The sequence below is a fragment of the Ambystoma mexicanum genome, chromosome 2q (genome assembly GCF_040938575.1).
Source record: "Ambystoma mexicanum isolate Mex_15411 chromosome 2q, UKY_AmexF1_1, whole genome shotgun sequence".
Lineage (NCBI taxonomy): Eukaryota > Metazoa > Chordata > Amphibia > Caudata > Ambystomatidae > Ambystoma > Ambystoma mexicanum.
Window position 1 is genome coordinate 1,010,880,787 of NC_090924.1, and position 26,030 is coordinate 1,010,906,816.

General features: G+C 45.9%; 1 protein-coding gene across 1 annotated transcript in view; it reads right to left on the minus strand.

Annotated features, from left to right (window-relative positions):
• Positions 1 to 25,382, minus strand: part of LOC138569907 (macrophage mannose receptor 1-like) — a 1,155,048-nt gene extending 1,129,666 nt beyond the window's left edge. Inside the window, exon 1 of the mRNA XM_069648336.1 lies at positions 25,213 to 25,382. Coding sequence (XP_069504437.1) covers positions 25,213 to 25,270 — 58 coding nt within the window. The 5' untranslated portion in view covers positions 25,271 to 25,382. The remainder of the gene's footprint in view (positions 1 to 25,212) is intronic.
• Between the last annotated feature and the right edge of the window lie 648 nt (positions 25,383 to 26,030).

Consider the following 26,030-nt stretch of genomic DNA (forward strand, 5'->3'; position numbering starts at 1 on the left):
ATAAATTGAACTTTTTTTATTGGCCTTGTTCAGATAACAGGATAGGTAGTCTGCTGGATTTCATCTTTGCCTGCTCTACGCTTGATCTTGAATGTGTAGTCCTGCAAGCGCAGCCCCCATCGTGCAATCTTGGGAGGCATATAAGCCTTGCGGTTTCTGTATATTGTGAGGAGAGCATATTGATCTGTTGCTATTGTGAATTCTTTGCCATACAGGAACAGGTGGAAGTGCACACAACCACACCACTGCAAGGCATTCTTTTTCAGCTTGTAAGTATGCAGTGGCGTAACACAAAATGTGGGCGCTCCCCTGCGAGCCATGCTGAGGGGGCCTCCCACCCAACTCGATAACAAATCTCCGGTCGAGCCACACTCTGGGCCGGCCTAGATTACCATGCTTCCGCAATACGCACAAACGTGCTGCTACAGTGGTATGCCGCACACTGCACTAAGCAAAAGATATAAATGTGTTTTACTGCATTATACAGCACATTTCTGAGAAACATTGGCCAAAAGGCCAAAGTGTTTGTAATTGTTTTGTACAGTAACACTAATCCAAATATCCAATACATGCAAGTCGCCAACAGTGCCCAGGAACATTAATGTGTTAATATATTGCTTTGCTATTAAAAGTGTCATGCTACAATAAACATATGTCCAACTGGCTGTACATTGTAGACCAGTCTAGACACGTAATAACATATTACAATAAAGCATGCCATGCCACATTTAGAGATACCTAGACTGGTTGCACCAAAATGCCAGTCGAAGCAATAACACTTATCATGGTTATTTTATCACAGATGCCCAGAAAAATATACAAAGCCACAGTAAGAAACGGCTAGACTGGTAGCACCCAAATGCCAGTCTAGCCAGGTAATTACACTTAGCAGGACTGCTTTATCGGAGATAAGTCAAGCCAAACTAAGAAATGACTATACTGGCGGCACCAATGAAAAAGGGCTCACTGGCGCAATAGGCAATTCATTCTTTTTCTGACAGCTGAGTTTAAAGGGGAGTTTTGGGATAAATGTGTTGCAAATTGTGCATTTTAAAGAATATTTATTCAGTAACACCTGTTGTCAAAACTGCTAGTTGAACTGTAACTCCTGCATGTCCAATTGCCCCTGCAGTGCCTCCGGGCTCGCCAGCATTTAAGGGTCTGTATCGGCAACCCTACAGTCCCTTCTCTCTGCATTTTTGAGACACCCACTGGCTGTACTTGTGAGGTAACTGCACTGGCACTTCTCCTCTTCCCTCTTCCCCGCAGTTGCGCAATTTGAATGACACAGGTTCTAGAAAGATTTTTATTTTGTCCTCCCTTTATTTCCCCATCCTTGTCCTGCCGCGCCTAGAAACACTTGTTTACAGGCGCGTTATAAATGCCACATCATATCATATTATGTCACGAAAATGCCTCTCTAGTCACTAATAGCACATATCATGCCTGCTTAGCCTGTACATGGATGGCCATTACCATTTATCGCACAATCCCCATCCCACCTCACCCCCACACATCCTCTCTCCCATACCACCCCCAGCCCAACCCCCAAAATCAGCTTCTCTGCCTAGAATTACCTCCATGTCCCCTTTCCTTATCCCAGTGGTTACGTATGAGTCTCCTTGCTCAAAGGTAAGTACTTGGATGAGGAAGAGTGGGACTAGGAGTAATGAAGAGTACAGGTACTAAGCCAGGCATTACCTCCATGTCACTCTACCTCATCCCAGTACTTGTGTATGAGTCAAAGTGCCTAATACACAAGTACTGGGATGAGGAAGAATAGGGCTATGAGTAACGAAGATTACCAATAAGTAACCAAGGGATTAAACACAAGTAGTGGAGCAATACCATTGAGCTGACTGGACTTCATGCCTTGCCCTTCCACCCAACCCAGAAATTTTGGGCTTTGTTAACTCGACCTGGCTGACCTACAGAGCTGTTGCCGGACAGAACAGGCCACGGATGTTAAACAGCACCTGGGTTTCGCTGTAAACAAATACCCGGCAATTACTAACGTAAAGCATTTCACTGTTAGTACCTGCATTCAAATGTATAATTTTTTTGGCAATTGAAATCATGATGTGGGTTTAGTACTTGCATGCCAGGGAAGTGATTGGAAGGGTAGAGAGGGGACAGGAGGCCGCTTATTCTCACAGCAGTCCATGCGTGGGTGCTTTCAGACTTAAAGGATAGAGTTTACTGATTGTAACATTGAAGCTCCACTTGAATAGTCTCATTAGAATGCAAAATGCAGAAAGAAGTTAGATGCCCCCACACAAATATGTTTGCCCCTCCCCACCACCTGTGAAGTTAGCACCTCTCCTAACATTTAGGTTTAGGTTGTGCCCCTGAACACAAACACACATAACATTCACCATACACACACACGTATACCCATCCACCCATACATTTAAGTGTGTACCCTTTCACCATACAGGCACCATTTCACCCTAAACAAGGCAACATAGCTTGTCCCAGTTGCCAGTGCCCACATTTGGGAAGATATGGCTGCAGGCCTCAGTGCTTTGGGATTTCCATCAAGGCCAGCTATATATGTAAGACAGTCAGACAGAAAAGAAGGTGATATTTATGCCTATGAAGCTGCATCCAGCAGATCCAAACATCACGTGTAGACAACAGTCAGTCTCTGGCCGGGGGCACACACATACTCTCCCACCCAGAATTCTTCAACCTACTATCACTCAGTCATGCCTCGGGATCCCCAGAGACCCCGGCTCCCTGCTTTACTAATGAAATCCTGACATCCACCTGCTGCAGTGACTTTGGAAAATCCATTATGAACACACTTCCGTGCAGAATTGGAAACCTCCTACATCAAGCCCCATGCTCAAAAACCCCTCCCTCGACCCTCTTGTCCTGACCCTTTACAGACCCATCTCTAACAACCGATGTATAGCTAAATTAACCGATCGAGCAGCTTACTCTCAACTATGCCTTTTCTCAGAATCTAACCTGATCCTGGACCCCGCCTAATCTGTCTGGTTCAGACCCTCTTGAGTAGCTGAGCCCTCCCTAGACTCCACCTGGGATGATCTTAAAAGGCAAACTGCCTCGGACGTTTGCGCCACCCTAATACTACTAGACCTCTTGGCAGTATTCAACACCATTGACCACTCCATTCTCACTGACAGACTTCACACATTTGGTATCAGGGTCTCAGCCCGAAACTGGATATCCTCCCTCCACTCCAACAGATCCCAAATAGTACACATACAACCATTCTCCTTGGCTCCCCACCCAGGACCACGGAGTGCCACAGGATGCCTCACCTCTTCCGCCTCTCCCGAGCCCCCTTCCCACATTCATTCAATCCCAGGGTCTATCATGCTATAATTGCACAGACACCCAACTCATTTTCAAAATCCCTACCTCTACCTCCCCCGATCTCGCAAAATGTCGACCCGGGAATCTAACACTGGATCACAGCCAACCACCTCTTACTCAATCCTGGCAAAACCAAGATCATCATGCTCTGTGGGAAGACCTCCCTCTTCCCTCATCCCACCTTGTGCCCCCCCTCCCTAGGACCACCTCAACTATCTTCAACACAGTGAAACTCTCGGATGCATTATGGTCACAAACCTGTCCCTATCACATCACATCAACTCCATGATAACATGCTGTTATCTACACAGTCACACCCTACGCCGCCTTTTTCCTTACCTAATCTTCCAACACAGAGTCTCATCTATCTTTGCTATCATCCTGTCATGCTTAGACTATGCTAATACATTATACATAGGGGCTCCCACATCACAGATAAGAAATCTCCAATGAGTACAAAACACAGCTACTGGACTTCTCCTAGCCCTAGTTCCCAGATAATACATTACCCCTAACTCTGTGCCCTCCACTGGCTTCTGATAGGGCAACGATCCACCTTCAAGGCGAAGTACATCACCCATCGAGCTCTTCACAACAAAGGACTGGAATACCTGCAGCCAAATGTACACTCTACAGGCCTAACAGGAACCTCAGATCAGGCTCGGCATTTCCTTTTTGTCATTCCAGTGACAAAATCTACCCGTATGGGGACTTCCTCCTTCTCAGTTCAAGCACCCACCATCTGGGACTCCCTCCCATTAACCATCCGCTACATAGAGTACCACCTCGCCTTCAGCAAGGGTCTCAAAACCTGGATCTTCCCATCGGTACCCAAACAGACTTAGTCTGGATCACACTCATGCGTGAACTTTTGCCCACCCCCCTCGGGGGAATTTCGGGTGAACATGAAGAGCCTATTTAGGTAGGACTTAGCACTCCCTAACCATAATACGATCCACATGAATAAATCTAACTAGATTTTAGTTTTTCTTGCAAGTCCCGCTCATGCACTGTATCCCAGGGAACACAGCTGTGTCCCTCTGGGGGTTTGGCCTACACAGCCACAAACAAATGCGATTCACGTTGCCTAACTACGCCCAACCTAAACATACATCACCCTCTGCCCAAGTGGCACCCCCAATAGAATACAGCTGAGTCCTGCAATTTCGGTCCAGCTGTTCACATACTTTCACTCTTATGACGCTTATTACTCTTCTGAGTCTTTCGTAAATTTTTCATAGCACCCGTCCCCTCGCCAGACAATTACGTGCTGCTGTCAGGGACCTAGCCACTCCCTACCTACCTATCTTCGTAATGGCTATAAATGCACACACGCATCTTACAACTCCTTTCATCACTTCTCAATCCTCTGACTACGGTCTTCCAAAGGGCGTTCATCCTCACAGCACTTCGAGTTCATACCAATGGCAGTAGGCACTATACAAATATCAACATAACATATCATAACATAACATAACTTGCAATATGCTGTGACAAGGTACCCTGCCTGAACCTGCGGCCGCAAGGTGGAGTTGATGCCATGAGTGAAGGCAGGGGCTTGTCACATTGTAGCATTGTAACCATAGGCATCACTACCTCTTTAAGGGAATCAAGGAGCTGCGGTCCAGCAGAGCGAGCTTCCCTCAGTGGGGGCAGAAATCCCATATAAATCTACAGAAAGAAATGCAGTGACCTGAACTAGGATGGGGAATTTGTGAGGCAGTCAGCCAGCCATTGCACATTGAGTTAAGTTCTCATCTAGACCCCCCAATGTGGAAAGTTGGGGATCTGTGCCACCACCTTCTCTGCTTCCCACACCACTACCTCACTGTTATTTCAGAATATCAGGAAGGAAATGTATGAATATATGAACTTAAAAGTAAGGGACTTTTGATACAGATAAGATTAATGTTGTATGCAGATCAAATTCTCAGTTCAGGGGTACCCTATTAGCTGATCTATTCTCAAACACCCTTTAGCTAAAGCTATGGTTGGTCAATAATAATGTGCCGATTTTTCAAAACAAGCATTGGCAAAGCCAATTTGCAAAGCAAGACCTATTGGATTTACCAATGCTTGTTAAGCATGTCATGCCATAACAGAAGGGGAAGTATGTATACAAATCAGGATTGGCCCCATCCTTAAAGTTGCAGTACAGCCTGAACTGCTGGGTTACATCCCTTCTGCACAAGGCCACAGGCAACCCCAGACACAGTACAGTGAGGTGTAGCATAGGTCTGTATAAGGGATGTGACTGTATGTGACTATTGTTGGATTGAGCCTGGTGTTTGTTGGTGCAACAAGACTGGGAAAACTCTGCATAATGGAATGGAATCCAATGTAATTAGATTCGTTGTGTGTTGCTGCACAGAGGGATTACTGAACATGTGCGCTCATATACATGCATTTATTATTATTATTATGATTATTATTACTATTATTATTATTATTGTATTTAATTAACACAGCGGTATACAATAATACAGATACACAACAGAGCGCTTTTAAGAGCTAACAACAAAACAGATATACAGCCATGGGTAGGATAAAGAGGGGCACAAAGGAGGGGTGTAGCTGTATATGGTGGCAGGGAGGAGAGTGGTAGAGGGTGTCTACCAAGCCAGTTGCCACAGGGGTGCCGTGATTGCCAAGGTGTTGAGGAGGAGAGACCTCTATAGCCTTGCATGCAGCAATGCACGTAATACGTGATAGAGTAACATTTACAGGTGAAGTCAATATGCCCATGACGTTTACTTTATTACGATCATCGGTATCAGAAAATCTAACAGTCCCGGGAGGATAGCTCAGCGGCAACGTGTTCGCAACTAAGACAAAAAATAACAATTATGTAAAAAAATAACTATTCCTGTAACAGCACCTCGATGCCTGCAGGCTGTGTTAGTGCTTTAAAAATAGTAATAATTAAAAAATGACACTGCTGAACTGAAACATATTCATTAAACTGGGCATTTCATTGCTAAGAGCAAGCAAAAAGTCAATGCAAATATGTATGTGTGAATTGCAGTAGCGGCCCTGTAGTTATGGGCGGCTATATAACTGGGCGAAACCTTACCAAACTTTGCAAAAAGAAAAGTATATGGCCCCATCTGAATTTTTTGGGCAAGTTTGGTAAGGTTTCATCAAGGGGGAGACAAAGTTATAGGGGGACCCACATTTTTTTCTATAGACACAATGGACAACCAATTTTGCTCACGCCTACAGCACAAAATGCTGGACGGATTTTCACCAAATTCGCAGCAGGAGCGGCAGCTTGGTGTCGAAAGCGTGCTTTTGTAAATTGGGTGCAAATCTGTCCAGTAGTTTTCTCTAAAACGGGCTAAAAGCAGTTCCTGGGTGATATCTGGGTTCGGTCCGTGGACCCACTTCCCTATTTGGTCCGCGGCCTAGAGGTCAACATGATGTCTGCGGATATCGGACGCGTTTACTGATTGGATGGTGAAAAGTGTGGAGTGAGTCAGAATTTGGGAAACACCCGCCATGCTGCATTTGCGGTATAAACATATTAAAAAACATAGCATTGCACTTGTCAAACTTATCAAACAATCTCTGGGGATGAGGGGGTGATGAGGATGGGATGGGATATGGCCGTAAGTAGCAAAAAACTGGTATTTTTATCCCTAAAGTCTGCTTGCACTTAAGTCCGTTCGGGACATCTATGACTATTTCTGCATTACATGGTTGGTGAAAAGCAGTTTTTGGATGGCTTATAACTTTGGCGCCACTCAATGAAACTGCATGAATTTTATTCCAGAGATGATTCTGAACGGTTTTGCAAAGTTTGGTGGGATTCTATCAAGAGCGGGCAAAATTAGAGGGGTGGTGTCCCAAAATATTGTAAAGGCTTATAAATGTGGTGCCATTTGACAAATCTAAACAAATGTTGTCAAACAAATTTTAGATCTAGATATAAATGTTTTTTTTAAAGTTTGGTGGGATTTTGTCAAGAAGGGGCTAAATTAGAGGGGGTCTCAAAATGTTTAAATAGCTTATAACTTTGTTACCGTTTGACAAATGTGGACAAATATTTCCAGAAAGATTATAGACCCAACCTTGAATGTTTATGTAAAGTCTGAATGGATTGGGGGCTATTGTATGTACATACATTTTGACACTTTTGAAAAAATAAAACATGGGTGGATTTCCAGTGAACTCATGTAAAGAGCATTGGCAAGCACCTTAAAGCATGTTTTTGCAAATGTGTCCGTGTTTTATTTTTTGACATAATGTAGGTCAAAAATAGTGATAAACCTTTGATGACTGAGGTATAGCCTGTGGCCATGGGCAGTGGCCAGATTGTCCGGGTCATGGCATAAGGTCATGACCCAGACAATCTGACTACTGGCCATGACCACGAGGGATGACAAATAGGGTTAAAGTGGACATACCTGAGACCCGCTATGTGGTAAAGTTATTAGAAAGTGGGATAGGTTTGAAAGGGGAAAAAAGGGTGCTCGTGGTAATATAGTCATAGGGTTCTCTCTTTGCCGTCTGCAGGCTGCCATGGCTCTGTGCGGTGCCCTGTCTTCCCTTTCCATGGTGGCCATCTTGCAAAAGGATTTTCCTTCCTACAGCGGAACGCCACAGGTGTCACGTTGTAGGAAGAAAAATCCTGTTCTTTTTTTTTAGCACCCCAGGTTACTGGTTTGGGAACCCGAGATGCTAATGGCCTTCATCCCCCATTGCAGGGGCTGGAATAGGGGATAACGGTCCGGAGCCCTCTTTATCTGCCCTTGCTTCACTTGGGCCGGTAATTTGGGCGGCCGGGCCCTTATCCCTCATTACAGTCCCTGAAATGGGGGATGAGCGCCACATTATTCCCGTTAGCATAACACAAAATGCTAATGGAAATGTTGGAAAATCTTATTGAGTCTACGCACTTTACTGAGCAATGTAAAGTAGATGGAGTCTATCCGTTTTTTTTTTTTTTTAACTGTGAAAGGTGGTTCCTAAAGGACCTTCCTTTTGTTGTTGCTTGATTTATTCTTTTTTTTGCAGGAGAGGTTAGAACTTAAGGTGGGGAGGGAAATGAGGGAAGCGTCACCAAGCACTAATATGGAGGGACAGGTGGACAGGGAAAGATGTTGCGTGTGTGTTACTTCTATGGTAGGGGCATTGTTTTTCATGCGCCTTGATTACAGCTTCCAAAGCACTACACAATTGCTTCCCCCTGCAGAGTGGTGTGTTGCAGTATATGCAGAGGATTGTCGTCTTCGAAAGATATGGATCAACAGCCTCTTTCATTGCTTGCTGGTGGGATTTTGTATCCCATAGAAGTAGGCTCTGTGGTTACAGTATTGGTTGAGGAAGATGAGGTGGAGGAAGACATCCTACTACTTGCTAAGAAAGGAACAACCTTTCTGAGAGCATTGCAGTGGTTAGATTTGGTGTGGCGGTGCATGGAGGTGGTCCCGTAGGAGTACTGTCCAGGTAGTCCACGACTCTCTGTGCATTTCACTTTGGTAGCTTTAGCATTTGGTACATTCCCAACAGGGGTAAAGAACTGCCACACCCATGATTCTCTCTGCTAGAGGTAGGCACTTCGTCTACCCCATGTTCTTGGTCGTCTTCATTGTCTTTGGAAGTACTGCGTTTTTTCCTCGTGTGTAGGTCCTCCCGCTGGTGGTGTTGGTGGCTCTTGGGGAGGATTGGTGGCAATAGCTGCTGCCATTTTTAAGATAAATAGCAGTTTTGCTAATATTCTTCAAAGTATGTGCTTTTTACTAGATGTTTAATGGATACTGAGTAAGTTTAGGTATAGGAGCTGTGCAAGGGTCCATTTTGAGATTTAAAGTTCCTAGATCAGTAGAAAATGCAGTTCTGAACTGTCCTCGAAGCACGGACCAGATTGCGAAATGTGAACACGTTCACGGACACGACATCATGCCGCGCGCAAGTGCATGGTCTTGTGGCACTGTCCGAAAGGTCCATAATGACGCCAGACATTCGCGGACATCGACAGATGCAAAAACTTTGGAAAAAGTTGCAAAAAGTGTATTGAAGTGTTAGAAATGATGCTAGAAGGTGGGGAAAAGACAGAGTTTTAAGGTGAAACTGTGTAAATTGGACAAAGGTGTTGCTATATTGGGGTAAGGATGATATTAGTAAATTGTAGGAAAATAACATGCACTGGTAAAAGCCCATGAAATTCACTGAAAAATGTTTGGTATAGGGACGTTATTGTTAAGTTGCACTAATAAAAACCTATGAATATTCACTGAAAAAACTTTGTTAAAGGGACGTTATGATTAAGTTGCACTAATAAAAACCTATGGAATACAATGAAAAAACGTTAAAGGGAGATTATGGTTACAGGTAAAACAGGAAAACCTCAGATATTCCCCAGTTATGGTAAGCTAAGCAACCATAACTCGTGTCACCACCGTGCACTGCTGAGACTAACACCCAGGACATCAAAGATGACATCACAAATGTAATTGATGACAGGTCTGTGAAGAAGATGGCTTAATCACAGTTATAGGATGGAGTTTGTCTGGATGATCACAAGTGTATCTAACATCTTTTTCCTGCATTATGATCTGCTTGATCATATCTCTGATGATTGGTTCAGTTAAGAGAGTGTTTGAGGATGAGGGGTCAGAAACCTCGTTAATAGTATTTTTACATGTATTTTCTCCTGTGTATAGACTAAGTGTCGGGCCAGAAGAGATCACATGCATATTCCGTCCCCCCCAGCAACTTCTCACTCAACTGAAGGGTCCCCGAAGGTCTTAGGCATAGTCGTCGACTTAGCCCACAGAGGAGCTTTCTGATTGAACATTTTAAAGGTGCCCTTTGCTGTCTCCGAAGATTGCATACTTGTGGGTATGTGTGTCTTCTTACTTTACATGGCCTCATCAAGTTTTCCAATGGTATGAGCGTAAAGATGCCCCTTATTCCCTTCTAGTGTGGTGTCATCATCTGCTAAGCTATGTTCAAAAACCGGCTCTAGGCCATGCTTGAAGTTCTCTTGCCCCAAACATACCAAATCTACCTCATCCAGTGAGCAATCATGCGGCTCCACAAAGTCGTGATAGTCGGACCACCCCAGTTTCCTCATGAATTTCCTGGAGGATTTGTTTAGGGCATTCTTATCCCGGGTATTCTTACCATTTCTTTTATTTTGTTTTGTTCTTTCATTTTTTTCCAGTAGTGTTCCTCATAGGTTGGGGGCCACTGTCAGATGCTCCCCTCACCCTATTTTCTATAATATTGAAATCACTACTCAAAACTGGCCCCTTGTATTCCGATAGGGGCCCAGACACTTCCAGCATAGGACGTTCCAATGTATTTGAAGGGATGTTTACCTTCAAAAGATCAACGAATAGGGAGAGGTTGTTACTAATGTGAAACAAATGCTTTGTCTGAGTAATACATTCTGTACACAACACATCTTGCAAATTCTTAATGGCAACAACCACATGGCTACACTCTTCATTAATTAAAACAGATGAACTCGCAAATTGTTGAGAAGCGGAAGCACTCAAGTTGTTAATAGCTCCTCCTCATTTATCCAGGTGCATGGCTAATAATGAGCCCTCCCCCATAAAAAAAACGGGGGTGTATTCAGGTAAAAACCACTCAGGTGGTCAACTTGAGTTGAGATGCGTTCACTGGACACCCTTTCGAGTGACAGCGCATCTACCAACAATGGTTGAGGTCCAACCCCTACTACAGCAGCGGGTCAGAGCCCTCATCAGTGATCCCCATAACCGTGTCTCCTCCCTCAATCACACACACATCATCCCTGGAATCCCTAGCTAGGGGAGCCTAAGAGGAAATGGAGGTAATGTTAGAGGCACAGCGAGTGCTGTGCTGTTGCGGTGGGACGAGAAGACAAGAGGTGCAGTAAGGGGATCGGGCAGCGCCTTTGCTTTTTTCCTCATGATAGCAAAAATAAAGAAGAGGAGGGCACAGGTATCTCCGCCTGCCGCCTCGCCCCCAAGCCACCAAACAGCACTCTACAGGAACTCCTATATCCGGAAGATGCGTGAGTGTGGCGGGGCTAATGCTCTAGGTAGAGTTAATTTCCAAAGAATGTAATCCAGCTAAAGTGAAAGTAAAGAAAACAAATATTGCAGTTAGTATGCAGCAGTCTCCAAGTATAGGTCTAAATCCAACTGGTCCATGGGATTCTTGATACCTTTTTCGGCGTGTAGGAAACGGTGTGCAACTGCAAGTAAGGCTCCAAGACGAGACAGCAGTTTCCCCAACCCAAACAGTACTCTCCGGGCCCTCCTCGCTGCGCGCGCCCGGCAAATATATCTGGAAGAGGCAGGCGGGGTGAGAATAACGTTCTAGGTAGAGTTAATGGGCCTCATTACACAGAATGCGGTAAGGGTTTATCGTTACCGGTAAGGGTACCGGTACCGGTAAACCCTTACCGCCTTACTACCAGGTCCCTTTGCAGGACCCGACCTCAACGGCTGGTTTTACCAGCCGTTAAGGAACGGGCCCGCAAAGGGACCTTGGAGGCAATTATGGTACCGCAATTTGCGGTACCGTAATTGCCGCCTTCTCCATTCCCATTGAGCCCTATGGGGGCTCAAATGGGAATGGGGAAGTGCCATGGTGAATGGGGAATTACCGCCCCCACACACCTTGGAATGTGGCGGTAATTCCGCCATTCACTATGGCGGACTCGGTACGGTACCGGCAGCAACCATGGCGCTAATAGTGCTATGGTTACCGCCTACCGTGTAATGAGGCCCAATGTCCAAAGAAAGTAATCCAGCTTTTCGGCGTGTAGGAAACGGTGTGCAAGTAAGGCTCCAAGATGAGAAAGCCGTCTCCCCAGCCCAAACAACACTCTCCATGCACTCCTTTTCACACAATTTATCAAACGTTGGAATCAATGTCATGGTACTCAGATTATATGCCTTTTTGGGAGAGGAACCCAGCATTAATATGTCTTCTGCCAGGCAGCAACATCACAGCTGTCAGCATCCCGACCTCTCAGCCTTTGATGGCGGGTGGTTAAGAGAATTGTTGGCCGAACTGGACCCAGAGCGATTAGGAATGTCACACTCATCTCTGTGATGCACTGCTCTTACCGATCCAGCTGCAAAGCGCAGGCCTGGACTGGCCCACCGGGACACTGGGAGTTTCCTGTTAGGTCTCTGGATATACAGCTTCTTTTCTTGCCGGAAGGATATATAGATAATGAACTCACGTTTTGTTTGCTTGAATTGCTTCAGTTAATTTTGATAATCATGATTGCATTTGCAAATTGCAATTCAATTTCTTTTGTGTGCGTCTTTTAATCGTGCAGCTTCAATGATGAGAGTCATGATCTCTGCCGAGCTGTTGGTTCCAATCAGGCATGGTGGTGCACAGCCTGAAGGGGGATGGGAAGGGGAATATGGCACTCAGGCCAGCAAGCCTGGGCGTAGTTTGCTCGCATGAAGCTTTCTGCCCGAGGATTTGGGGCTTGTGCATGCACATTGTTGGTGTCACTAGGCATCATTAGGTAACCGCATGTGCCCCAGTGTGCTTGCATACAAAGCGCAGGTGCGGCCTGGAGTTCCAATGCTCCAGTGACGAGCTGCATGATCCATTCAGCACGGCACGTTGAACTTCGCGACCTACTACCCCGCCTGCTGCGAGTCTGGACTCGAGGCTGTGTGGAGCTTGCTGGGTGCAGCAGGTCTGAATAGGTAAGTATTGGGTGAATGGTACTCTTTTTTTAGTTTTTTGGTTCTTCTGGTGCTTTGCACAGGACAGGGCTCGTGCTTAGCGACATTTTTCTAATTGTACTAGTTGGTGATTTTTTTTCTGTATTTGTCACATGGGCAGGACTGCAGGTTTTAGGACATCAGGTGGACCAACACACATCTGGGTAGGGTGGCACGTTACACCTATAAGTGATACCTCAGCATCTGTAACTGCGCCTGCCTCGTCCTTTTAAAGGACCCATGCAGATTAGCATCAGCCAGCTGAGGTGGCTCCTGAGGTGATCTATTGCTCTCTCTAATCGTTGTTAATTGCGTTTCTGCCGTAGTTGTATTTCTTGTGGTGCTCTTGTTATGGACGATGATGTATTTCTAGTACAATATTGTGGTGTCGCCAGTCTCATTGCATTTGGAGGACGAGTCCTCTGTCGGTTGCCATTGATTAGTGGGCTGTGACCCACGGGAAGGTAAGGGGCGGGGTTACCGCCCGACCGTAGGTTCGAGATACGCAGTTGATGAATAAAGACGTGTTGCACCCCAGCTCTGTGTCGGCTCATCTTTAGTGATGTGTTGCATGAGTGACATGACAGCGTGAGGCGGTCCACATAGCAGAACATCACAAATATGCCTGTTCCGTTAAAATTTTGTGTCATTGTGAGGCTAGTATCAAATTTGTCGCTAGCCTAGGACAGGTGGTGAGGATGCCTCTGCCTCACTGCACCGATAGATGGCCCTCCTCCCTCAACGTGCACACCTCTGAGGGAGTGAAGCCTTGCCACAATTCCTACTCCTCGCATAATACTAAACCATGCATAGAGCAATCCAGACCTTGCACTCTTAGCACACCCTGCAGTGGCACAACTGCCACTCCCCCTCCATACACAGTGACGAGATAGGCTCACATCCCTTGCTTTCTGCACTCCTAACTGGGGACCTGAGATCCTCCAATCTGGCACCGCGTTACACCTCTCTAATTATCGCCCCATTGCATGCCTATGTTAGGCGTCAAAAATACTTGAAAACATTGTTACCGTGCAACTGCCAAGACTTCCTGGAAGATCAGGGAATACTGGACTCATACCAATCAGGATTCGGGCCAGGATATCGGACTGAAACAGCTCTTGTGTCAGTTTGGAATGACATATTGAAGGCGGCTGATGAGGATGATATCAGCATGTTAGTCATGCTGGACCTATGGGCCGCTTTCAATACTGTAGACTTTGAAATCTTAATCTCTAGACTTTCTACGGTAGCTCATTTGTCTGATGAATCATTGAAATGTTCACATCAACAAGTTAAATTGGCGCCAGTCAGCTATGACCCCCTACTAGTGAAATGTGGAGTGCCTCAGGGCTCCTCTCTCTCTCCACTGTTATTTAATATCTACGTACGTCTCCTATTGGACATCTTCTCTGAGTTTAATCTGCATTATCATTCATATGCCGATGATACGCAGATTTATGTCTGATTAAAAAAAACAGTGAAAGCCATGGAAAGAGTGGTAGCTTGTGCCAGTAAAATTAAAAATTGGATGTTGATTAAAAAACTTCAACTTAATCCAGCTAAAACAGAGATTATATATTTGGCTCTATGTCGAAATTTAGTAAAATCTCTCAGCATATGTCCTGTCCCGCACTTTTTGGGTTTTCAGCAACTTTTGCATCTAAAGTAAAGAACCTTGGGTGCATCTGGCAGGCGATTCCGGGTAGTAATCTGCAGGTAAATGAAAAGGTAAAATCTGTGTATTATCACCTCAGATTGTTGACACCCTTGCTGCCTCTTGTTTCAGAGAAAGATCACCCTTTGATTGGTGGCGCACTAATAAACTCTAGACTAGACTATTGCAATGTCCTGCTAATTGGAATTCCAAGAGGCCAAATCTAGCATCTGCAGGTCACTCAAAATGCAGCCGTTAGGTTGATCTACTCTTTACCCAGACGCACACATTTTTCTCAGTTTCAGAGAAATGTTCACTGGTTACCGGTACAGCAGAGAGTTCTGTTTAAAGTCCTCTGTCTGATCTTTAAGTGTCTCGGAGGGACTGCCCCTTCATACCTTTCATCAAAGATCATTGTTTACCATCCAGAACATGGTTTACGGTTCTCAGGGCAACATTTGTTGGTAGTTCCATTGTCCAGGTCTGTGTCCTGGGGCGATGGACCTCGTTCCTGGAACTCCCTGACACATGAACTTCGGAATATTGAAACACTAAGGGAGTTAAGAAAAAAGGTGAACACTTTCTTTTTTGAGTAACTGTCTATGATGGATCTGGCTCCTCTTCTCTGCACTATTATAGCACATGCGCCCAGATGCATTTTTTTTGCTTGGTTCCTTCATGGTTATTTGCGCTATCAATACAAAAATCAAAATCAATCAAATCACAATCACCAGGCTAGATTTTCTGAAAACAATTATTATTGGAAAGAAAGCTAGCCATGTGCCTCAAGTGTCCTCAAAGAAACCAGAGAACTAGTCCTTGTGTTGTTTCCTTGATTTGGGTTGATGCAGTGGGGTGGTGGGATTGGGGGTGTGCGAGTGTTGGGGGGTGTTGAGGCTTTGTCGGCGCCTCTCCCTGGAAACTTCATAGCATTGGTGGCCACCTACTTTGCCATGCCTGCTGCCATGTGCCCACTGTGCGCCCTTGCATCCAGCCCTATAGTGTAATATGCATGACTGACCAGAAGCTTTCTCCCCGCGCTGCACCACTCTCATGCCATTGCATGTTATAAATGCACACGCCTCTTTTTATTTACTGCTAATGTCGGTAAACCGCCCGCACGTTTCCCTTTCTGGCTCTTATCAATGGACACACCGCAGCCTCAGCCATGGCCCCCTCCCGCGAAGTGGGTTCTACCTGCTGTTATTTGTGGGGAATCGAGGGCGGGGTTCTACTGGTTGTTCCATCTGTGCATTATTCTGTACAACTTCCACTCTTACCCACAGATCTTTGCTCATGCATACTGCTTGCCAGCGGAGGCCAGGGGGGGGGATTCGGGGGGGGGGGGCGGGGTGGGGTAGTGTTTCGAGTCAGTGGGGGGTGAGAGGAGGGCTAGTGTGATGGGGGTGAAGGGAGGCACAGCGAGTAGGAGTGGTGGCAAGGACAGTGTCAGGGCCTTTCAACTTTCTCAAATAAACGGGGGCTCGATCCTCAGGGGGCCCCAAGCAACTGCCCCCATGTTGCCAATCAGCAGTGTTTAAACATGGAAAAGTATTCATTTATATACTTTTGTTCTTAAAATGTGTGCTTTGCAGCACTCGCAAAACAAGCTGAGAGTGCATACTAGAGCATGTCCGAGGGAAAGAGAGAACAGTGATGCTTTCATAATGGAAGGATCAGGGCTGAGTGTGAGACAGTACGGGGCTATGGTGAGTGAGTAGAGGTGAGGGAGATTGTGGAAGAAATGGGTGGAGATTGTGAGCAAGGCTGACTGTAGATGTTTCAGGAAGCCTGGGGGGCTATTTCAACATGAGGTTTGGGGGCAGCATGGGCGACAACCTAGAAAAACACTCAGAGGCCCTAAAGGGGTGCTTTGATTATAATGGACATAAAAAAGAATGTTATGGGGGGGTTAAAAGCTGCAGATTATCACAGGTCAGGAAGCTAGTGGGGAGCTGAAACACGAAATGACCACTGAACAGTTATGAATTGCTCTTTGTCAGCAATGTACTAATGAAGTCAAAACTAGAGTAACAAAACAACCGTTTGGACTTTTGTGCAGGAATGGGAAAGGCACTTGCCAGGCACAGCCATAGTGGAATTAACTACCCATTATTGGTAGCAGATGCAAAATGGTGTAAGTACCTGAGCATCTAATAGCAGTGCCTGGCAAAAGCTTACATTTTATGAACAAGTCAAACATGTTGACTGTGCCAGTGCTTGTTTTTTAATAGTACTTCATTGGCTTGGCCACGCTTGTTTTAAACAGGACTTCAGTGAAGGACATGCAGAGTGCTTATAAATCGAATGGTTGAAGGCAGGCCTGGTAAGACATTTTTATTACACTAGTAACATGTTTCAAACTCCAATTAAGTCATTAACTATCAGAAACCTGCTTTGAACAAATGCTGGCCAGCACTTTGAATGCAAAGCCTGACGGTAAGGCTTGATTAAAGCGAGCTCAAAGAGTTCCTATGAGGAGGTGTTTTGGGCGGGAATAGGCAGGATTGGGTGGGAATGGCCATAGGGATTAGCATGGTCATGGGCATGCAGCGGGTGGGCACATAAACAAAAAAGACCTTCAGACTCTGTGTCCCTCCTCTTCTGTCTTCCCTCCCTATATGTACTGTTATGCAATCGTTTCTGCAGGATACTCCAAACTAAAAAAGTGAAAGGTCTTGTCGTGGTCCTTGATTGTGAGTGTGCAGGGCCACGGAGCAGTGGTGAAATAGAAGAAGCAGCAGCGAAGTTGACAATGCACAGCTGATAGGATGGAGTAAGTGTGGGAGTGACAGAACACAGGTGATTGGGATTGACATGAGGGGAGCACTCATAAATTATATAGGGCGTGGGTTTAAGTGTAGGTTTGAGTGTGGCACAATTGGAGCGAAAGTGAGTTAGCAAGGCTGAATGAGAGGAGATAATGACTAAGAGCACAGTGTTGGGAGTGAGCGGTAAGTGGGTGTTGCATAGTAGAGAGCCTGGGTGAGGGTAAGAGTTCAAGGACATAAGAGAGAAGGTCTGCGAGCATGAGAGCATTGTGAGATAGGGAGGAGCAAGTGCAACTGCAAAGTGGGGGTAGGAATGAGTGAGCAGGAGTTATAGCCATAGAGTACCGTCAAAGGCGAGACAGCACTGGTAATGGCAGGGGTGGACTGGCCTTTAGGGAGCACTGGAGATTTCCCAGTAGGCCTCTGCTCCCTGGGCCTCTTTTGTGTGATTACCTATTTTATTTCCAAATGTGTCCATAGGAAAAGGTTTCGGTTTGCTGAAAATGTGAAATATGGATCCACTATGAATATTATTTTGGGGGGCCTATTTTGGTTCCCAGTCCACCCCTGGGCAGAGGGGTCAGGGTGTGGAGCAGGGAAGTGAAAACACACGACCACTGTTCTCGTTTGGCAGTGTGCAACCACTCAGAGTGGCTGACCAACAGGGAAGCAAATCACAGGGGACATAGGCCCAGTGACTTGCTCTCCTCTTGACAGCATCCATTCTGGGAACCCCTTCTTTCTTCTGCCGTAATCTCCTCGGTGTGACTTGAGGCACAGAGAGAAACAACGTATGATGCAGAAACCAGAAAGCTCATTGCTTTTAGGAAAGGGGACTTGGAGACTGTGACCTCTGGGCATGATTTGTGTAAAGCATATTCAGTCTGCCAATAATCATTGAAAGAGAAGAGAGACTGCCAGGCTTTCTCCATAGAATGCAGCACCACACACTGCTGGGTGGTCTAGTGTTTCTGCCAGTGGGCTGAGGCACACAGTGGACAAGGCACCATGCGTTAAGGCATACTAAAAACGGGTGCATTGTCTGCTGCATACAATAGCCCCCTTTATTTATACACACATATCTTAATTAACACAGAAGCCTCCAAAAAGTGTTTAGGCAGCAGGATTATATTAGAAATATGTGAAGGGTATTTAGCAATAATCAATGTATTGTATGCAGCAAGGAGCAAGCAGACATTTTGAGGACAACCTTGAAAGTGAAATGTTCATTAAAATGCCATGTGTTCCTTCATAGAAACTGAGAGGGGAGGATTCAGATAGTTTTACAACCTGGCGAGGGTCTGTTTTATGCAGCGGTCAAAGATTCTTTAAAAAACTCCTCTTAATGAGTAGAAATATCACGAGTGACTAGAGGTGCCACAATTTCCCCTCAGCCCCCTCTTCTAGACAAAATGTTACCTTCTCATCCAACGGTGTGCCCGTTGAACAGGCGGCAGGGAGCACTGTAGACTGCCCATCTAACACTTATCTACTCCTCTCCTGCAGTGTGTGAACACCCAGGTGCCAAGCCACTGGGGGTGCTGATTGGCAGCATTGGTCATGGCACAGAGTTGCATCACAGTGGCCACACGTATCTCCATAGGTAGCATGGAGTGGTTCCACTGCAATTGTAGGAGAGATGAGGATAGGAGGCCTATGGGAAGCCTGGGTCATCCCTACACATTGGTAAATGGCCACTTCTAGCATCTAGAGCTGGTGGCCACAATTAGTCATCACTAGGACATTATGCTGGTAAAAGGTCTAAATAACAATACGGTGATGTGAGCGTAGTATATAAGTGCGCCATGGCTTTCCAGACTTCTGCGCTGCATGCACGCTCTGCATCACACGAGACCTTGATGTGTGCTTTCGTGTTGGTGCATTGCAGGTCCCTGGGTCATGTGTTACATCGGGAGCCTAGACCAGCGTTCCAGAAAACAATATTTCAATTGCTATTATCATTCTAAATAAGGGACGACATGTCCCAGAATGACACTTTTTGATTTCAAAGCCGCTTCTGGATAAAGGTGACATTCCTCACCTGGCAGCTAATGAAGGAAGCTTGTGCAACGCGCTACTTTAATTGGTTGAGAGACTGGCGCATATTATGGTGATAGCACTTTTCTGATTTAAGATGGATTGATTTCACGGCAGGTACAACACGGCAGCAGTGCTCACTAGCTGTTCCTCTGAGGAGGAAGATCCTTCCAGGCTTGCTTGCAAATATGGCATCCCCTGTATGTTGTCACAGGAAACTGCAGATACGCGTGACTAAACAATGAAAGTAGCTGAGGTTATCTGCCGACCTCCCTTAGCATTTGCCGCTTGTCTATTACGTCCTGAAGCCGATAGAGGGCAGCAATAGTTTCACACATGCCACCACCAGATCGGCTGGAATGAGCAGATATTGCGATGCGTGCTGTGGCAGCGATGACAAATACAAGTAACCCCTTAAGCCGTAAAGGGTTATTTTGAGGAGCCCTAAAAAGGTGTCAGAGGAGACCCAGGCCACTACCGTGCCCCTTAACAGAGTCTGCATCCAAGAATGTGGATCTTTTTTCTGATGGATCAACAATGGGGGGCTGTTCTGACGTATAACGTTTTCTGGGGAGTACTATTTGACTTGAGTAGGCCTATGTTATTTCTATTATGTCAAGATAGATACAGAAACACTTTGAATGTGAGAATGCACCAAAAGGAGTTTCAGACACAAATAGATATCAATCTGTCAGCTTTTTAAATTTATTTTGCTGCTGGATGCATTTAATAATCATGCATCAGTAGTTTATTTTGGAAAAAAGTATTTGTTGAAAAAAACACAATCAGAAAATGCAAAAGGTTCATTCACAAGAACAGAGTTTTCAAGGAGGTTAATTATTAGTCTTAACTTTTCCTCAAGCAACTGTTTATGGCAAGATAAATTGCAAAACAAGAAAGTGTTTTGAAAGAAACATTGTGAAACCACCACCTATAGTGACAAGTGATTAGCATGTAGTCCATACATAACAACCAAAACAAAAGCAATGAATGAGAAAACTCTTGGTTATGTGTAGCCAGGCTGGAGGGTGACCTAAAAAGTGGTCTTGACTGGTAATCCCCAGGTTTCCCCAATCATCGTCTGCACCATATGGCCCTTGCGCCTGGACCACACTTTGATGCATGACGACAGTGATCAGTAATGCAGGAGACCATACATTAAAGTGCCACCCACCAGAATGGTGGACAGTATCCACAGAGGGTCAATTTCCCTCTGCTCACATCAAAATAGGACGTGGGAAGCCATACATGGGAAATAGGGGGACCAGGCGTCCAGGTTTGGCCCGGACTGTCACCGAAGTGGGCCGCTCCATGTGGACCCTAATCATTAATGTGGTGGTCTGGTTTCACCCCCATTTGATTTGTAGGGCTCATCGGAAGGAGCTTGTATATAGTCTGAGGTTCAGTATTCTACAGCATTGCATAACTTAGCAAGTTAATTCATAACAAGACAGATTGTATTAAACTGCCTTAAGCGTAACCAACATAACCAACTTATCTTACTTTTCCACCACGGTTTTAACTTTATTTTCAAAAATTACAATTTGGTCCGCGCCTCACCAATAATTTTAGTAACCTGGTTCTTAGAATGAATCCCCTATGAATGATTTGATAACATGGGGGATAATAAATCGTAAGGTGTACCAAGATTAAATAAAAAGAAATCAAAAATTAATTCAAATGAGGTTGCATTAGCACCCTGGGTGGAGCGTGCAACCAATGAGGCTGCTCAGAACACAGGCTGCATTCACTGGCCAATGTTCAGGGCAGCTAGTTAACTGCACACCACTTGCAGCCCATGCGTGATCCACCACAACCATGAGCCCCGCACACATCATCACCTTCGTGTTGGGCATGTCATCATAATAAACACTAAAAACGGCTACAGCTGACAGGAATGGTGGGGCAGATAACTAAGGAAAGTCTCATTTTTTAAATTTATTTAGAAAAAGCCTTTAGCACCCACATTTTCGGATTTCAGTTCCTAAAGGTACCGTTGGCCCTCCTTATGCCATTACCGCCAGAGTTGTTATTGTTATCAACTCAATAATACAGCATTCTGAGGGCCAAAATATGGCTTTAACAACCTGTTCCATGGGAACCCAAGCCCGAGTTAAAGGCCCAAGAAAAGCGCGGGTGTTTAACGAGTGCACCGGGACGTTAACAACCGTTTCAGCCCTTGAAACATGTTGTTAACGCCATTAGCACTCATACCAAGGGCTGGGACAGGGCTAATCGCGGTACCCCGGTCACGGAAAGAAAATACTGTTCAAAGATGGCCACCATGGAATGGAAAGGCAGGGCTCCATAAAGAGCCCTTCTTCCTTTTCTATTTCGGCCAGCCGGAGCAGAGCTGAAGGAGCGACAGCTTCTGCCACAATGAAGTAAGTGGGGCGGGGGAGTAAAATAAAGAAAAAATAAAGAAAAAAAGGAACCATGGGTTGGGGGAAGATGGCAGGCAAACCGGCCATCAGGCGGCTTGGATTGCAGGTTGAGATGGCCAGTTTCACCCCGTGTTCCTTGCCTCCTGATTGGCCGGCTCCCATGCTAATGGTGGTAACAGCCGTGGACCCAAGTTGATAGGCCAAAGTGAAGTTATGTAAGAATTATGTCTATCTGTGTCATCACGGCTGGGCCACCTCTCTGCAGGAATTCTGGGATCTGCCTCATCTTGCAATATTGATTAGTCTTTCCAGTGTCATTGAGGTGAGAGGAGAGGGAATTCTTTTCATCACTTTTATAATTTGAACCTGTGTTAAAGTCACAAAACAGGTAGGCGTGAGCCATTGAGCTCTTTAAATAATGACAGCATGCTCATTCATTATTATCGTGACATGTTCTATTCTTGTGTTTTAGTCTGGTTGGCAGATATTTGGATCCCAACTTGCAGGCAATGCCTACTGACTTGAAAGTGATTGCATGTGTGACATGCTTTTTCCGAGTCATTTACACCTGGGCTCCGCTCCTGCTGCCACTAACGTCATTCTTTACACACTGGAGGCAACTTGAGACCTTATGGCATCTGTTAAAATAAGAACTGGAGGCTGGTATGCTGTGAGGGCCTATGTGCCAGAGACTGAAGCACAGAGCTGCACTTGTTAAGGGAGCAAGACTTTGGGGTCCTTGTCTGGGACTAGCCGGGGCGCAGTCCAGTCAGTCTCCAAATCTGCTACAGTGCTGGGGCTCCTACTGTCGCATTGTGCTTCAGGAGACACGCAGGGGACTATTGCTGAAATGTGAATTAATTTAGGAAAATTAGATATTGTGCTCATTCAGAGCAGACCAAGCCCCTCACCCAAATGTGAGGCTCTCCCAAGCAGTAGTGTATATATGGCCCATGGGCAGCAGGTGTTTTCCTGTGAAGTGAGGGTTGTGACTGAGAAATGAAGCACTAAGCCCAGTGCGCTGTACGAGTTCAACAGAATGTCATTCTTAAATCAATATTATAGGAATATTAGAAAAAAAGACAAATCTGTGGTCGGTTTTATGCTCCCAAAATGCTCTTTGTTTTTTATGCAAAGCGGCCAGTGTCTCCATCCCCTTTCATGTCGTTGATGTATTTATTGGAGGAGGGTGATTTACTCACTGGCTGAATTGTTGTTTGTATACTTAATTAATCTTTAATAAACGCACTTAATACCAGAGACCAGTCTCTAAGTGCGGAACCAGAATCGAACCTCTGTTACTCTGCATTGTCCCTCGTCACAAATTTACAAGTCTGAAAAAAAGAGCCAGTAACAATTGTTACCGCCACCCTTTCTGGACCGGCAAACTACAAGTCTGCCGGTAGGGGCTGTGAACTACCGGCAGAACTTACCTTCCGGTAGTTCTGGCCCGTACCAGCATGTTTTTCACAGAGGCACCGTTACTAAAGGTGCCAATGCTCACGGGAGGATAGCTTGGGGGCACCGTGCTCACCTTGGAAGCAAGACGACACGGAGCAACACAGGTTCGATCCCCGGGTCCGCGCTTAGAAACCTCTGGGTATTAAGCGCGTTATAAATAACCTATCAAATCAAATCAAATGCTCCAGGGTTCCCTTTCCTATGGGACTCCATGGGAATGGGATCTTACCGGCTTTCCACCACCCGTAATATCCCAGTGTTACTGTGATATCAGGCGGCGGAGACAGTCTGCCGGTAACCGGCGGGGCAGACTCGTAATGAGGGAAAATGCGCCTTTGAGACAAACGCGTTGCCAGCTGAGGGAACTTTTTTATTTCTGGTCTGCAATTTATTTACAAACTGAGACAGGGGTTATTTCCATATGCAGTCTGGATACAAACAAGGCCACCAGAGATCACGCTGTGTGACCCAAAATGCACGTTTGCAGGGTCACATGATGTATTGTTTGGGCAGATCCACCCCCCCCCCCCCACAAATGTTGGCCACGCCATGCACACTTTAGGCCATGCTATCTTCTTAGAACACCTCCGAACCCCTACTCCTCTATTTGGAATCTCATTTAAAGCAGTGAAAAAATGAAAAATGCTTTGACAGCCGAGAAGGGGTGCATGGGACGCATCATAATCCCACGTGTTTTAGGCAGTGGGTTTGCCTAATTCCCGAAGTACATGGAAGCCTGCCGTACTTCCAAAAGTTTTATACCTTTCGCATTTTTAGCAAAATATCAATGCGGTTAATGCTCTCATGTCAAGCCTCAGTAAACGAGCATGGTCTCTTGCGCCGAATTCTCATTCTGGCGAATCACGCTAAAGGCCTCGCAGAACTATGGCGGGTACACGTGTGCTGGTGATGATTCGTGGAGTACAACACTGGTGCCACCGTGGCAATATTCAGTGGTCTGTTTCCTTGATCATTGAACATTGGAATGCATAGTTTAAAGGGTCTCTAAACCCTTGCTTTCTCACAACCACTACTCGATAGTCGCTCTTCCTTTGACCTGTATATATCTTCACGTTTTCAGGCCCTGCCCTTTCTTCCACGCCTCTCTCTCTTCTCTCCCTCTCTGCGCTCTCTCTCCCCAGTCCCTCACCGCCCCCACCCTCCGGTACAGGTCTCTGATTCACACTCCTTGGCCCCCTCTGTCTGAATCCGCCATTTATCTTTCCGCCATTGTTTCTGCGTTACTTTAGCCCAACTTGTTATTGCATTCTACCTACGGCGCCTAAATGGTTTCCCAAAGCAACATGTCGACTGGAGGTGCTGGGGCCAACTCCTCTTCAAAACTATGCCTGTTCAGTGCGTTGGTCTAAATGTTTACTGTGCTGGAGAGCTCGATAGAGAGTGCCACCTGCAAGAGACCCAACCGTATGCGATGAGAGATCTCCCTAATACCGTCTCCCAGGAGTTACACCGGAAGAATTTACAACCACTGCTGATCAGCAGTGTCTTCTACGCCTTGACCCTGCCCAAGTACCTGCCAATGTCTTGCGCGCCACTGCCACTGGTGGGCAGGATGCAGGAACATGCGCAAACAGGTGGGCATGCAAGGACTGAAAAACGTGGCAGTTCCCTTCGACAGTATATAAGTAAACGCTGGCAGGTGACGCAGAGGGGCATCTCTGTCATTAACAATTGACAAAGATAACATTATGTATCATATTTCGTACAATAGAGGAAGAAAGTTAAAACCTCCTCGAGCCAAAATCAACAGCATTGCATCCCACCTGGAGCCTCTAAGGGCAATTTGCAGCTGACAGTCGCAATTCAGTATAACGTGCGCAGGATTAAGCAGCATTAAAGGCACTTACCCAGCTGGCGCGTGGTCTGCACGAGGCACAGGAAAACAAGGAGCAGGGAGGCCCTCATGACGCCTGTTTCATAGTGATCGTCCCACAAGCAAAGGATGGATATTCAGGGCGCTGCCTTTCCAGAGTCAGAACTAAACTAGTTCCAAAGCCATCAGTCTGGCCTAGCTTTTGAAGGGTTTGTGAATCAAAGGGAAGATTTACCCTTCTGGTTGATAAGCAATATCCTGTCACGCGGGAGAGTTGTCAACAACAGGAATCAACAAGGCAAAATGGTGCTTACGGCGCCCGTTTTCCCCAGGAGGAAACGCTGTCCTGGAAGTCACACACAATGGAAGGCAGGAGGTGGCTCCAGTCTATCTCTTCGCAGTATCTGCGCCATTGACACGTGGATCAGTTCTTGCTATCCCGCTTGCTGAGCTTGCACAAGTTCTTCCAGGGGAAGGAAGCAGCGGGCGAAAGACAATGATGAGCAGGACTTGGGGGCTTTGTCCAGACCACAAAGTCAGGAACGTGTCATTTGAGGTCAGAAAATGCAGGCCAGGCTCTTCTCGTCCATCTCTCACCCAGACTAAGTTTCAGACTCTAACCACAGCTACTTCACTTGCCAGGCTGGTCCTAAGAACTGTGAGGGCCATTGAATCAAAGAATGTGCAAACACGCTAATTGGCACATGTGGCGACATTACCGGAAAGGGACATCACAGGAAGTGACATCACAGTCTGATATTTCAGGGCATCATGTGACATTACACGAAATGTGGCATCAGTAAACTGGGTAAAAAGGCATTACAATATAACAGGGCATGAATATTACAGCTA